This window comes from Microchirus variegatus (genome assembly GCF_963457635.1).
Source record: "Microchirus variegatus genome assembly, chromosome: 19".
Classification (NCBI taxonomy): domain Eukaryota; kingdom Metazoa; phylum Chordata; class Actinopteri; order Pleuronectiformes; family Soleidae; genus Microchirus; species Microchirus variegatus.
The window spans coordinates 10,074,241-10,091,349 of record NC_139820.1 but is presented as its reverse complement, the minus strand read 5'-3'; the positions used below and the strand labels follow the sequence as shown (position 1 = coordinate 10,091,349).

Here is a 17,109-nt window from a genome sequence, read left to right as displayed (position 1 = left end):
GTCAAAATTGGTCCAAAACGTCATAGTATAGTATGTTGTCCAAAAATGGTCAAAATTGGTTAAAAAAGGTCATATATAGTATGTTGTCCAAAAATGGTCCAAAACGTCATAGTATAGTATGTCGTCCAAAAATGGTCAAAATTGGTCAAAAACGTCATAGTATAGTATGTTGTCCAAAAATGGTCAAAATTGGTTAAAAACGTCATACTATAGTATGTTGTCCAAAAATGGTCCAAAACGTCATAGTATAGTACGTCGTCCAAAAATGGTCAAAAACGTCATAGTATAGTATGTTGTCCAAAAATGGTCAAAATTGGTTAAAAACGTCATAGTATAGTATGTTGTCCAAAAATGGTCCAAAACGTCATAGTATAGTATGTCGTTCAAAAATGGTCAAAATTGGTCAAAAACGTCATAGTATAGTATGTTGTCCAAAAATGGTCAAAATTGGTTAAAAACGTCATACTATAGAATGTTGTCCAAAAATGGTCAAAACGTCATAGTATAGTATGTCGTCCAAAAATGGTCAAAATTGGTCAAAAACGTCATAGTATAGTATGTTGTCCAAAAATGGTCCAAAACGTCATGGTATAGTATGTCGTCCAAAAATGGTCAAAATTGGTCAGAAACGTCATAGTATAGTATGTCGTCCAAAAATGGTCAAAAATGGTCAAAAACGTCCTAGTATAGTATGTTGTCCAAAAATGGTCAAAATTGGTCAAAAACGTCATAGTATAGTATGTTGTCCAAAAATGGTCAAAATTGGTTAAAAACGTCACACCATAGTATGTTGTCCAAAAATGGTCCAAAACGTCATAGTATAGTATGTCGTCCAAAAATGGTCAAAATTGGTCAAAAACGTCATAGTATAGTATGTCGTCCAAAAATGGTCAAAATTGGTCCAAAACGTCATAGTATAGTATGTTGTCCAAAAATGGTCAAAATTGGTTAAAAACATCATACTATAGTATGTTGTCCAAAAATGGTCCAAAACGTCATAGTATAGTATGTCGTCCAAAAATGGTCAAAATTGGTCAAAAACGTAATAGTATAGTATGTCGTCCAAAAATGGTCCAAAACGTCATAGTATAGTATGTCGTCCAAAAATGGTCAAAATTGGTCAAAAACGTCATAGTAAAGTATGTCGTCCAAAAATGGTCAAAAATGGTCCAAAACGTCATAGTATGTATGTCGTCCGAAAATGGTCAAAAACGTCATACTATAGTATGTTGTCCAAAAATGGTCAAAATTGGTTAAAAACGTCATACTATAGTATGTTGTCCAAAAATGGTCCAAAGCGTCATAGTATAGTATGTCGATCAAAAATGGTCAAAATTGGTCAAAAACGTCATAGTAAAGTATGTCGTCCAAAAATGGTCAAAAATGGTCAAAAACGTCATAGTATGTATGTCGTCCGATAATGGTCAAAAATGGTCAAAAACTTCATAGTATAGTATGTTGTCCAAAAATGGTCAAAAAGGTCATACTATATAGTATGTTTGGACAACATAGTATGTTTTCCAAAAATGGTCAAAATTGGTCAAAAACGTCATAGTATAGTATGTGGTCCAAAAATGGTCAAAATTGGTTAAAAACGTCATACTATAGTATGTTGTCCAAAAATGGTCAAAATTGGTTAAAAACGTCATACTATAGTATGTTGTCCAAAAATGGTCCAAAACGTCATAGTATAGTATGTCGATCAAAAATGGTCTAAATTGGTCAAAAACGTCATAGTAAAGTATGTCGTCCAAAAATGGTCAAAAATGGTCCAAAACGTCATAGTATAGTATGTTGTCCAAAAATGGTCAAAAACGTCATACTATAGTATGTTGTCCAAAAATGGTCAAAATTGGTTAAAAACGTCATACTATAGTATGTTGTCCAAAAATGGTCCAAAGCGTCATAGTATAGTATGTCGATCAAAAATGGTCAAAATTGGTCAAAAACGTCATAGTATAGTATGTCGATCAAAAATGGTCTAAATTGGTCAAAAACGTCATAGTAAAGTATGTCGTCCAAAAATGGTCAAAAATGGTCCAAAACGTCATAGTATAGTATGTTGTCCAAAAATGGTCAAAAACGTCATACTATAGTATGTTGTCCAAAAATGGTCAAAATTGGTTAAAAACGTCATACTATAGTATGTTGTCCAAAAATGGTCCAAAGCGTCATAGTATAGTATGTCGATCAAAAATGGTCAAAATTGGTTAAAAACGTCATAGTAAAGTATGTCGTCCAAAAATGGTCAAAAATGGTCAAAAACGTCATAGTATGTATGTCGTCCGAAAATGGTCAAAAATGGTCAAAAACTTCATAGTATAGTATGTTGTCCAAAAATGGTCAAAAAGGTCATACTATATAGTATGTTTGGACAACATAGTATGTTTTCCAAAAATGGTCAAAATTGGTCAAAAACGTCATAGTATAGTATGTGGTCCAAAAATGGTCAAAATTGGTTAAAAACGTCATACTATAGTATGACGGTCAAAATTGGTTAAAAACGACATACTATACTATGACGTTTTGGACCATTTTTGGACAACATACTATAGTATGACGTTTTTAACCAATTTTGACCATTTTTGGACAACACACTATACTATGACGTTTTTGACCAATTTTGACCATTTTTGGACCACATACTATACTATGACGTTTTTGACCAATTTTGACCATTTTTGGACCACATACTATACTCTGACGTTTTTGACCATTTTTGACCATTTTTGGACGACATACTATACTATGACGTTTTGGACCATTTTTGGACAACATACTATAGTATGACGTTTTTGACCAATTTTGACCATTTTGACAACATACTATACTATGACGTTTTGGACCATTTTTGGACAACATACTATAGTATGACGTTTTTGACCAATTTTGACCATTTTTGGACAACATACTATACTATGACGTTTTTGACCATTTTTGACCATTTTCGGACGACGTACATACTATGAAGTTTTTGTCAATTTTTGACCATTTTTGGACGACATACTATACTATGACGTTTTTGACCAATTTTGACCATTTTTGGACGACATACTATACTATGACGTTTTTGACCAATTTTGACCATTTTTGGACGACATACTATACTATGACGTTTTGGACCATTTTTGGACAACATACTATAGTATGACGTTTTTAACCAATTTTGACCATTTTTGGACAACATACTATACTATGACGTTATTGACCAATTTTGACCATTTTTGGACGACATACTATACTATGACGTTTTGGACCATTTTTGGACAACATACTATAGTATGACGTTTTTAACCAATTTTGACCATTTTTGGACAACATACTATACTATGACGTTTTTGACCACTTTTGACCATTTTTGGACGACGTACTATACTATGACGTTTTGGACCATTTTTTGACAACATACTATAGTATGCCGTTTTTAACCAATTTTGACCATTTTTGGACAACATACTATACTATGACGTTTTTGACCAATTTTGACAATTTTTGGACGACATACTATACTATGACGTTTTGGACCATTTTTGGACAACATACTATGTATGACGTTTTTAACCAATTTTGACCATTTTTGGACGACATACTATACTATGACGTTTTTAACCAATTTTGACCATTTTTGGACAACATACTATACTATGACGTTTTTGACCAATTTTGACCATTTTTGGACGACATATGACATTTTGGACCATTTTTGGACAACATACTATAGTATGACGTTTTTAACCAATTCTGACCATTTTTGGACAACATACTATACTATGACGTTTTTGACCAATTTTGACCATTTTTGGACGACATACTTTACTATGACGTTTTGGACCATTTTTGGACAACATACTGTAGTATGACGTTTTTAACCAATTTTGACCATTTTTGGACAACATACTATACTATGACATTTTTGACCAATTTTGACCATTTTTGGACGACATACTATACTATGACGTTTTGGACCATTTTTGGACAACATACTATAGTATGACGTTTTTAACCAATTTTGACCATTTTTGGACAACATACTATACTATGACGTTTTTGACCATTTTTGACCATTTTTGGACGACGTACTATACTATGACGTTTTGGACCATTTTTGACCATTTTTGGACGACATACTATACTATGACGTTTTGGACCATTTTTTGACAACATACTATAGTATGACGTTTTTAACCAATTTTGACCATTTTTGGACAACATACTATACTATGACGTTTTTGACCAATTTTGACCATTTTTGGACAACATACTATACTATGATGTTTTTGACCAATTTTGACCATTTTTGGACGACATACTATACTATGACGTTTTGGACCATTTTTGGACAACATACTATAGTATGACGTTTTTAACCAATTTTGACCATTTTTGGACAACACACTATACTATGACGTTTTTGACCAATTATGACCATTTTTGGACGACATACTATACTATGACGTTTTTGACCAATTTTGACCATTTTTGGACGACATACTATACTATGACGTTTTGGACCATTTTTGGACAACATACTATAGTATGACGTTTTTAACCAATTTTGACCATTTTTGGACAACATACTATACTATGACGTTTTTGACCAATTTTGACCATTTTTGGACGACATACTTTACTATGACGTTTTGGACCATTTTTGGACAACATATGTAGTATGACGTTTTTAACCAATTTTGACCATTTTTGGACAACATACTATACTATGACATTTTTGACCAATTTTGACCATTTTTGGACGACATACTATACTATGACGTTTTGGACCATTTTTGGACAACATACTATAGTATGACGTTTTTAACCAATTTTGACCATTTTTGGACAACATACTATACTATGACGTTTTTGACCAATTTTGGACGACATACTATACCATGACGTTTTAAACCAATTTTGACCATTTTTGGACAACATACTATACTATGACGTTTTTGACCATTTTTGACCATTTTTGGACGACGTACTATACTATGACGTTTTGGACCATTTTTTGACAACATACTATAGTATGACGTTTTTAACCAATTTTGACCATTTTTGGACAACATACTATACTATGACGTTTTTGACCAATTTTGACCATTTTTGGACAACATACTATACTATGACGTTTCTGACCAATTTTGACCATTTTTGGACGACATACTACACTATGACGTTTTTGACCAATTTTGACCATTTTTGGACGACATACTATAGTATGACGTTTTTGACCATTTTCGGACGACATACATACTATGAAGTTTTTTACCATTTTTGACCATTTTTGGACGACATACTATACTATGATGTTTCTGACCAATTTTGACCATTTTTGGACGACATACTATACTATGACGTTTTGGACCATTTTTGGACAACATACTATAGTATGACGTTTTTAACCAATTTTGACCATTTTTGGACAACACACTATACTATGATGTTTTTGACCAATTATGACCATTTTTGGACAACATACTATACTATGACATTTTTGACCAATTTTGACCATTTTTGGACGACATACTATACTATGACGTTTTGGACCATTTTTGGACAACATACTATAGTATGACGTTTTTAACCAATTTTGACCATTTTTGGACAACATACTATACTATGACGTTTTTGACCAATTTTGGACGACATACTATACCATGACGTTTTTAACCAATTTTGACCATTTTTGGACAACATACTATACTATGACGTTTTTGACCATTTTTGACCATTTTTGGACGACGTACTATACTATGACGTTTTGGACCATTTTTTGACAACATACTATAGTATGACGTTTTTAACCAATTTTGACCATTTTTGGACAACATACTATACTATGACGTTTTTGACCAATTTTGACCATTTTTGGACAACATACTATACTATGACGTTTCTGACCAATTTTGACCATTTTTGGACGACATACTACACTATGACGTTTTTGACCAATTTTGACCATTTTTGGACGACATACTATAGTATGACGTTTTTGACCATTTTCGGACGACATACATACTATGAAGTTTTTTACCATTTTTGACCATTTTTGGACGACATACTATACTTTGATGTTTCTGACCAATTTTGACCATTTTTGGACGACATACTATACTATGACGTTTTGGACCATTTTTGGACAACATACTATAGTATGACGTTTTTAACCAATTTTGACCATTTTTGGACAACACACTATACTATGATGTTTTTGACCAATTATGACCATTTTTGGACAACATACTATACTATGACGTTTTTGACCATTTTTGACCATTTTTGGACGACGTACTATACTATGACGTTTTGGACCATTTTTGACCATTTTTGGACGACGTACTATACTATGACGTTTTGGACCATTTTTTGACAACATACTATAGTATGACGTTTTTAACCAATTTTGACTATTTTTGGACAACATACTATACTATGACGTTTTTGACCAATTTTGACCATTTTTGGACAACATACTATACTATGATGTTTTTGACCAATTTTGACCATTTTTGGACGACATACTATACTATGACGTTTTGGACCATTTTTGGACAACATACTATAGTATGACGTTTTTAACCAATTTTGACCATTTTTGGACAACACACTATACTATGACTTTTTGACCAATTATGACCATTTTTGGACGACATACTATACTATGATGTTTTTGACCAATTTTGACCATTTTTGGACATACTATACTATGACGTTTTGGACCATTTTTGGACAACATACTATAGTATGACGTTTTTAACCAATTTTGACCATTTTTGGACAACATACTATACTATGACGTTTTTGACCATTTTTGACCATTTTCGGACGACATACATACTATGAAGTTTTTGTCCGTTTTTGACCATTTTTGGACGACATACTATACTATGATGTTTTTGACCAATTTTGACAATTTCTGTACGACATACTGTACTTTGACTTTTTCTCAAAATTTGGATGACAGTCAAATGTAAAATTATCATAAAAACTACAGACAATAAAGATATTCGTCCACTGCGGGACGAATAAAGGACTATCTTATCTTATCTTATCTTTGTGACTAAAAAAGCATTTTTATGCTTTTTAAAACTCCATAACTCACACACTGCTTCTCATACAAATATAAATCATATAAAGATAAGTATATATATCTTCCATAGCTCGCCTGCATTTTACACAGTGCACTCTTAAACTATGTTGTGTGAACATTATTAGCCGTTACCTTGGAGGTGCTTTGACACTCCCAGTGGTAGTGGAGTAGTGACTGGTTGTCCCTGTCCATATTGGGGTCGTACGACTGCTCTGCACTTAGCTGCAGGTCCTGCGTTCTTGAACACACCCTGTATGTGCCCCCTTCTATGATGGGCATCAGCCTGACAAAAAGAGTAAAATAAACACAGACATAAAAGAGAACTCAAACCATGTTTGCACAACTTTGCAGAAAGAGTTACACTGTGATCTATATCCATGTTATCTTTGACCATATTTTGGCTAGATACATTCCTCTTGACTCATGACATGACGTGTAAATAAAGGCAGTATTTACCCACATTTTGCAATATCCGAGTGAGAAGACATAGCGTGAGGAAGCATCAGCAATAGTGAAAAATTATTGCTGAAGTCTGTATGGATGTTTTAAATCTTTTCTGTGGTTGCAAAACTAGGTTACCCATTAACCCATTACAACTGGAATGAATTCAGACTACACCCAAGTTGAAAATCAAGATATAGATTTTCATAGAAAGATATACTGTACATAGAGGAGTGATGTATGTTATTTACATTTCTACACTTGTGACTTTGTTGCTCCACTGACCTTGCAGCCATGACGCTCAGATGCAGACATGCAGCCTTTTTTAGTGGCACGCCTTCATATGACAGAGAAAACACCAAGCTGTAGTTTCCTGTTGCCAGAGACATCTTAGGCAATGACAGCTCCACCCGACGCACATCAACCTCCGCTGGAAGGTGAATTACCGGGACCGGCAAATACTGAGTCACCGCTCCAGAGGGATCCTGGTCATCTTTGTCATTATCACAGGAGGGTGTTGCGAGTATCTGCCAGAGGTATTGAGCTCCGTAGCGTTCACAGCCTTTCAGATCAACACTGGCCTCCATTATAGTGGGCTGGGAGCGCCAGATGGCTAGGCGGGGGGCTTGAACCACCTGCACTTCTGGTTCCTCACACTCTAATACACTGACGCTTACCTCCACCTGGGCCAACACCCAGCTCACCATGTTACTGCAGTTCACCTATCAGGAGAACAAAACAAACTGGTTGAAATCACAGAACCTGGAAGCTTCCAAAATACAGTATCTGTCAAAAAATTAAAATAAAATCTCATATTTCAAAGTATTTCAAAACATACTTGGACCAAGAAGTGTCCTGGGTAGTTGTACTCATAACCCACAGTTGTGGTGGTGGTGTGAGCTCGAGTAGAACCATCACCAAAGTCCCACAAACACTCCACAGGGTTAGACCTGGGTGTGATGGAGGCCGTCAGGGTTATGGTCTTTTTGATGAAAGTTTCCTGAGGTGCCGCGTACAAGATGGCAGCCGTCAGCAGGTTCTGCACGAGGATGTGCTTGGTGATGTTTTGGGCGTGCAGAGCGTTGAAGGCCTTCACGTAGATGGTCAATAAGCCTGCCTCTAGTGGAATGTATGACACCTGGAGAAGTGTAAATACAGATTGAGATGAATGATTTGTCGCTTTCCATTTTGCATCATGTGAGTCAAGATTTCAAAGCTGTTGAATTGAACTGACCTCTTTGCCCATGTGTGATTTCGGTTGGAGGTGGTACAGAACAAAAGTCCACAGGAAATGGACAGGTTTGCCCGTCGAAATGTTGGCCACAAACAATCTCTTCACACCAACAGGGATCGCTGCACAGCTTCCCAGGATGGAAAGTCCACGAACCGGCTCCATCACCTCAACCTGGATGTGCCGCCTCTTTGAACTCACCTGAGTTTTAATAAAAAGAGGTGATCTCTGTTAGTTTATCTTTGTTTGTCAACTTTAGAGTTAAGAGAATTGAGTACAAGTGATTAGATTTAACTTTCAGCTTTTGTAATTGTGTGTGTGCCAACTTTACATGTGTCATAATTGCTGTCTATTGTGAGTTTTTAAAGTACACTACCATTAAAAAGTTTGGGGTCACTTAGAAATGTCCTTATTTTTGAAGGAAACGCAACTTTTTTTCAATGAATATAACATCAAACGAATCAGAAATACACTCTATACACATATACAATGTGGTAAACGACTACTCTAGCTGCAAACGTCTGGTTTTTAATGGAATATGTACATAGGGGTATAGAGGCCCATTTCCAGCAACCATCTCTCCAGTGTTCTAATGGTACATTGTGTTTGCTAATCGCGTTAGAAGGCTATTGGATGATTAGAAAACCCTTGAAAACCCTTTTGCAATGATGTTAGCACAGCTGAAAACAGTTTTGCTGGTTCTTTGACGAAAGGGCCAAATAATTATATTGAATAAAAATCATTATTTCTAATCTTGTCAATGTCTTGACTATATTTTTTGTTCATTTTGCAACTCTTTTGATAAAAAAAAGTCTGACTTTTAATGGAAAACACCAAAAAATTGTATAGGTGACGCCAAATTTTGAAAGGTAGTGTATGTTTTCTCCTCCATAAATGCTAACTGTGTATTTGGAATCGTCAATAAACTGATCCATAACTAATTGTTAAATGACTGTACTGGACCCATAAACCCTTAGTATTAACATACACTGCTCGACTCTTTGACTTTACCTTGTTGTGAGCGGTGAGATTCACCATGTATGTATCCACCCTGCTGAACACGTGGACATAGGTTTGGTTGGGTTGTGTAACAGTGGCATCGCCACTGATGCTGAGGATCCGATCAACGTCCGAGCCCGCTGCCATGGAAATGTTGAACTCCACCTTTTCACCCACTGCTGCGATCTTTGTGCTTGCCTTCAGCTCCAACCCTTGGATCTTGTCCTGAGCAAAGAACTCCCTGGAATAAACTTGCCCACTGACATCATTGGTGGCATTTAAAATAACAACGGCTGTCTTTGGCTCCTGGAAAATCAGAGAGGTTTTCCTTCCAGTGTCCGTCCTTCCATCTAACAGCCACGTCCATGTCACATTGGTTCCCGTCAGAGCATCACCCTGAAGCGTGATGTTAGCACCTGTTGCCACGTAACTTTGCTCCGTCACGTTGGTGGCTGTGAATCTTAGTCCAGAGATGACTTCCTGGACACTCACTATTTCTGACACAACTTTTGAGCCAACTTCATTGAAGACCTCCACGGTAACTAGTTTTTGGCCCGGACTGATGAAGGTGTGGGTTTTCCAGGGATTGTTCCATTGCAGTGTATCGCCATTCACAGACCAGCGGTACTGCAGGTCTGAGCCCTCCATAGTCAAGACTGTCAGGTTTGTTGGGGAACTGACTGCGACCGGGTTTTTGCTGATCTGCAGGTACACATCTCTGGCTGGTTCCAAGAAGTAAATGGTTCTATTGACAGACAGCTGACCCAGAAGGTTGGCGGCACGAAGAAAGATTTCACACGGACCTGGCTTGGGGTAATTCACCTCCACGCTCTTTCCGCTTACGTTGAAGCTTGAGCTGTCTTGGTCAAACGCTCTGACGAGGTTCCAGGTAAATGTCATGTTGGTTCCTTCCTTTAATCCTGCTTGAAGATGGAGAACGTGGTTTGTCGCAAAGCAACAAGTGTCCAGATTTGTACCTCCACTGCGCGTGACCTCGTCCGCTGCTAGAATCTGCAGTCCCTCCAGCTCACGTTGGACAAACAGAAAGATACTGGCTTGCGATGTTCCGACATCGTTCTCCGCTGTCACAATGATGTTGAAAGTGCCGACGGAGCGGAACGTGTAGAACATGGTGTGGGGCCCGGGTATTGAGGTACAGCGGTCACACAAGATCCAAGAGAACCGAACACCGTCTCCTTCCTCCATTTGAGCTTCAAAATGAACCGAGGCATTGAGCGGAACATTTATCAGGCTGGAGTTGACAGTCAACCCGCGGATTGGTGCGAGCACATGAACCGGTAGAGTCGTGTGATTCCTGCTTACTGTGTTAGCTGCTGTAAGAGTGATATTGTAGTAGCCTGAGATATTGTAGGTGTGGTGAATATTCTGGCCTGTTAACACATTTCCATCTCCAAAGTTCCAGCTGTAATTGACATTGGAGGCCAAGGAAGATGTTGTAAAAGCATATGGTGCTTTAAGTGTCAGGTTGTTGTATTTAGTGCCATTATGCTGAATAATAATTGATCCTACAGACTTCAGAACCTCAACCGAAACACTAGCATTACTTGAGGAGATGTTATTGGAGACAGTGACTGTCACCATGTAATGACCTGGGGTTTCATACATTGTCACAATATTCCCAGAGCCGTGGATGAGCACAAGTTCTTCCTCTCGACCAAAGTCCCAGTGATAACTGTAGTTGAACTCTGGCGCAGCTCCGACCTGGAACAGGATCTCCTCTCCAACTGCGTAATGGGATTTCTCAAGGGTAATACTTATGTTGGTCAAAGCTGGCTGCACACACACCCAGTTGAAGAAGGTCACCTTGGTGGCCCTGTTGACCCCGCTTGAGAGAAGCAAGGAGAGTTGATAGTTCCCACTTGCCAAGTAGGTGTGTGACACTGTGGGGTTGCCGTGGTGTGTCTCATTGGGACTTCCGTCCCCGAAGCACCATTCATAAAAATGAGCTGATTCGTTACCGGAAACCCAGGCTTTAAAGTTGACAGGGGTCTGCTCCTGGACACACCCAGATGGCTCCATCCTTATAACTTGGAAGACAAACACCTGCACTGACAGGATTGTCGAAGCAAAGCTCACAGCGTTGCTGGCAGTAATGTTCACTGTGTAGTTGTCCTCTTTAGTGTAGTGGTGTATCACATGAGGTTCAGGTGTAGAATAGACATTCCCATCGCCCATTGAAAATGTCCATGTGATGTTATTGCCCGAAGCAAATCGAGCCCTCACAGTCGTAGGACTGTGAAGCTCGGTGGGAGAAGAGCTTTCAGCACACAGACCTCCAATCCTCTCGTACGCAAACATCTCGGCACAAGCCTCCATGGAACTGATGGTGTTGTTTACCGAGACGCAGACGTTAAAGGAGCCACTGTGTGCATAGGCGTGTGCCACGCGGCGACCTTGCAACGGGGCAGAGTCGTCTCCAAACTGCCAGTCATAGTGAATTCCGTACGGCGAGGGCAGAGGGTGAGCCTCGAAATCAGCCGATTCCCCGGCGAGCAGGAGTTCTGGCTCTGTTTGTATATCAACACGAGTGAGGATGCTGTAGACGCTCATGTTTATGCTCTGGCTGACATTGTCGTAGCGATTGGACACGGACACCACTGCAGTGTATATTCCTGGACAGAGAGAGAGAGAGAGAAAGAAGATCAAATTAGCACTGCTGTCTTATTGAAATGTTAATGCAGCTTTGTTTTCTTTACTTGAAGCAGTGGCTGATCTTTAAATACAAATACCCGAACAAGAAAAAACTACTATGAGCCTCTTGGTTCTGTAAAGATTGATGCGATCAATAATGTTTTTTCTTGGTGGACAATCTCACATTACAATTGTCCAACAGATAACTGACTGAGAGGGCTCTTTCAATGAAAACAACAGCGAAACACAGAGATTGACGATGGCAGGTGGCAGAGTGGGATCATGGGAATTGATGTTTTGTTGTCGCTTTTCGTTCCCCTATACGAGGAGCTTTGGCATCGCCGATCCATGAGTGAGAAACTCACCAATTAAAAAAACAAAAGTCAACACAGTGGCAAAGCAAATGTTTCCTTCCTCACTGTGATGTTTCACAGGGGTAAAGCAGATGAATATAAATGATTATGCAAGCTGCAAACGTCTGGTTTTTAATGGAATATGTACATAGGTGTATAGAGGACCATTTCCAGAAACCATCTCTCCAGTGTTCTAATGGTACATTGTGTTTGCTAATCGCGTTAGGAGGCTATTGGATGATTAGAAAACCCTTGTGCAATGATTTTAGCACAGCTGAAAACAGTTTTGCAGCCTCTTTGACGAAAGGGCAAAATTATTATTTTGAATAAAAATCTTTATTTCTAATTTTGTCAATGTCTTGACTATATTTTCTATTCATTTTGCAACTCTTTTGATGAATAAATGTCTGACTTTTAATGGAAAACACCAAAACATTGTGTAGGTGACCCCAAACCTTTTAACGGTAGTGTATGTCTCATGGTTCTTAGATATTTTAATGTAAGAATCTTGAATTGCTGCTTCATTATTCATGTCCATATATAACAGTACTTCATATAGAGAGATAGAGGTGCAAGGTTACCTGGCTGAGAGAAGATATAGGTGATATTGTTGCTTAGCAGGACCTGATTGGGGGAGTCTGCGCAGAGGAGGGCAGGATCATAGGGAGGCTTGTACTCAAACTCCTTATATCCATTGTCACTGAAATACCATCTGCAGCACAACAACAAGAGACAACATTAAATTAAAGCATAGACAGAAGTTTCAGAGAAAGATGAATAGATGTACTAATAACCACACACGCTAGAAATAGGGAATCTTCTATAAGGAGAAAATCGAGGGTTTGGAAAGAAAAGAAGTGGAAAATCAGAACTCAGGAAGCCTCTCTGGACCAAGAATGGTGAGAGTGGAAAGAAACTAAGTGAAAGAGTGCACCACAGTTGGGAGGGTGGGAATGTGAAAGAGGGAGGCAGGGAAAAGAGCAGGAGAGTAAGCATGGACGAAAAAGGAGGAGAAAAAAAAACGAACGGGGGAAAAAGCCGAGCAGAGGGAAAATTTTTGTCAGCAATCTGCTCTAACCACACAGTTATAAATCCAAGGCTCTGCATGGTATGACTGCTGCTTTGCTATTATGGCGCGCAGGAAGAAGAAAAGACAGTTAAGAGAGAGTAAGAGACAGATAAAGGAGCAGAAATGTGGAGCCAAACACAAACACATGGAACGCCTCTGACTTAAAAACAAAAAAAAAGGCATTTGATTTAGTCTATTTAGCGTTCATACCGGAAGGTGGCGTCCACAGACATGTCTACAAGCACAGACGTGGTGAGAGTCTGCGTGGAGCCCTGAGGGACCACATCTGGCACACCCCTCACAGTCAAGTTGGCCATGGGCTGCATGCGGTCCACTGTCACGTTGAAATACTCTGTGAGGGCGCTGACATGGTTCATCGCTGTCACCTGGAAGGAAGACACACAGGCAGCGGGTGTCACTAAGTTTAACCACAAAGGGCTTTCTCAATCAAAACAGATACAGACCTGGACGCGTGGAAACTCGGGAAATATTATGCAGAAGAGCTTTGGCAGCAGAACACACAGTAAATAAAATGCAAGAACAAAAGAAAACTTGCTCTCTAAATAGTAATACCGATTAGATTTCCTTTGTCACACTGATGTTTTATAGGTTTGCCCCAGAATCTACAGCTCACTACCACTCAAAGGTTTGGGGTCACCTAGAAATGTCCTTATTTTTGAAGGAGAAACACTATTTTTCAATGAATATAACATTAAATGAATCAGGAATACACTCTATACATTGTTAATGTCGTAAACGACTATTCTAGCTGCATACGACTGTTTTTTAATGGAATATGTACATAGGTGTATAGAGGCCCATTTCCAGCAACCATCTCTCCAGTGTTCTAATGGTACATTGTGTTTGCTAATTGTGTTAGAAGGCTATTGGATGATTAGAAAACCCTTGAAAACCCTTGTTCAATGATGTTAGCACAGCTGAAAACAGTTTTGCTGGTTCTTTCATGAAATACGAAAGTTTGAAGAGCAATTATTTCTCATCTTGTCAATGTCTTGACTATATTTTCTATTCATTTTGCAATTTTTTTCGATGAATAAAAGTGTGACTTTAAATGGAAAACACAAAAAAATTATATAGGTGACCCCAAACTTTTGAGCAGTAGTGTATGTATAAATATGGTCGCTCGTTTGCTGATCGCTACAGACATGGAGGGAACTGGACGTCATGCACACACAGCACTGTGTACTTCACAGGAGAGTCATAAGGCCTGGTTCACACTTGCGTGGCGTGTGCATCGACCGCTGTGTTCCATCATGCCTTTCCATTACTTCGGCACCCATCTTAACAGATTAAGGGCCTGATTTACTAAGATTCCAAATAGCGAGCGCTAAATTGCTTGCGCGAGCAGAAAGACTGCGCCCGCTACTGGGTTACGTTTTGCGGGTGAACTACTAACATTGCGGCCGCAATTGACTACAGGCGCAGAAGTGGTTAAGACCGCCCTATTTAAATGAGGATTTTGCGCGAGTCAAGAGTTGTCCACATGGAGAAAGAGCAGACTCAACGGAAGCGCTGAATTAAATTTGAAGCCACTGGACAGAAAGTGACGTTCTGCGATGAGCAGATAACTGGGATCGAGGCATATATGTTCCCCGGGTCCATAGGACCTTTTTATATTATTATTATTATTATTATTATAATCCTGCGTCGGTATTTTGGACAGCTCCATCATTACCTGACGTATCAAACAAAGAAAACTATGGACTATGGATGTTGCCGTAAAAAAAAAAAAGAAGGTGCTGCGCTCTCCTGCTGACTCACCTGCAGCTCACTGACAGCTGCCAGGGAGCGAGTTCTGCTGTTTCTATGGATCTAATGGATGAGTGACTTTCTTGTCAATAAGTAAATAAATAAATAAAGCGGATCATCACAACGGCTTTTTAGTCCCAGTCCGTCCCTGGTTTCATCTGTGTTAATTCAGTCTGAGTTTCCATTACACGTGCCAACAGTCTTTGATCTGACGTCAGAGGCGATGGGACAATCGATATAGATGATATATCTATAGCTGATTCAGATAGTTACATTAAATAGTGATTGTGTGATTGGAGAGAGGAGGCGGGACTTCCGCTACAAGTAAAGAGACGCTTGTTTTGTTCTCTCGCGTTTGTCCTTACAGGCTCCCGTAGAAACGGTGGCTATGCAACCGCGGTCCGCGGTCATGTTATTTAACATGACTTTTTGAAACACTACAAAAATGAAACAAAAACTATTATACAGCGACTAGACAATGCAGGAGCACATAATATGTATAACAAAGTGGATTTTGGGTTATATAAACCCATAAATACTACATATTGTACCTTTAATAAACAGACCTAGCCAGTTCGACTGTAGGTGTGCTAACGGCGCTAAACGAGCTAATGCAGCTAATGGAGCTAACTGGTAAATGGTGCCTGGACTCTGGTGTCGTGGCACGTAAACATGACGTCACGCGCGGCTTTTTCCGGTCAGTCGTCATGGAAACGTGTTAACGTGCGTTAACCTAGTGCCCAGCACTAAATCTGATACAATCCCAAAGTTCACCATGCACAGACTGCAAAATAAATGAATGTTGTGGGGCTGTTATGTTTATGTCTGTACGAGAAGAATATTTGTTACACAGGTGGAGAATTACGTCTTTGAAATATCTTGTTCCCGTTACCTAAAATATAAAATACAATCACGTGACGACACCATGAGGCGATTGTTTTTCCACACATGCGATGTGAACTGCAAAGATCTCTTGTAGACCAATCAGTCACTATTTTAGTAATGGATTATTCATATCTGTCACTTTTTAAACCCAACTCACCAAATACTGGCTGTGAGCCTGACCTTCTTCTAAATGAAATATCTGCCGCTTGAATCTCTTTAGTATTACACTGCTGTCTAAAAAAAAAAAATAAGCTGCTTGAAAACATCAACTCAGGCTCTGGGAGCCTTTGAAGGGCTTTCCACCAGTTTTCTGACATTTATAGACCAATGATTATTCTGCATTTTATCTTTAATGTTTCAGGGCAAACTTCAGCAAAAACAAAAAACTCAAATAGCTTTGATGATTTTACAATGTATAATAAAACACTGAGTTCTGGGCCCACCAGTTCTAACACTTTACAACTGTATTAAGTCCAAAATCATCACTTCGGAGTTGCATGTGCAATAGATTTCTTTCCTTCAGACCCCATTAACAGAGAATGTGATAAAGTCCAAAATCTGTCAGGAAATGGCTGAACTCGTGTTTTCAGATGTTGTTTTGCACGCATGTAGGCTGTAATGA

The 17,109-nt window shown here is 38.7% G+C and overlaps 1 protein-coding gene across 1 annotated transcript in view; it reads right to left on the bottom strand.

Annotated features, from left to right (window-relative positions):
• The window catches only part of pkd1a (polycystic kidney disease 1a), a gene marked incomplete at its 5' end in the record, with an annotated part of 84,456 nt that overhangs the window by 28,295 nt on the left and 39,052 nt on the right, over nt 1-17,109 (bottom strand). The window contains 7 exons of the mRNA XM_083906043.1: nt 7,220-7,370; nt 7,814-8,250; nt 8,367-8,666; nt 8,763-8,960; nt 9,771-12,391; nt 13,345-13,475; nt 14,043-14,218. Coding sequence (XP_083762169.1) covers nt 7,220-7,370; nt 7,814-8,250; nt 8,367-8,666; nt 8,763-8,960; nt 9,771-12,391; nt 13,345-13,475; nt 14,043-14,218 — 4,014 coding nt within the window. The remainder of the gene's footprint in view (nt 1-7,219; nt 7,371-7,813; nt 8,251-8,366; nt 8,667-8,762; nt 8,961-9,770; nt 12,392-13,344; nt 13,476-14,042; nt 14,219-17,109) is intronic.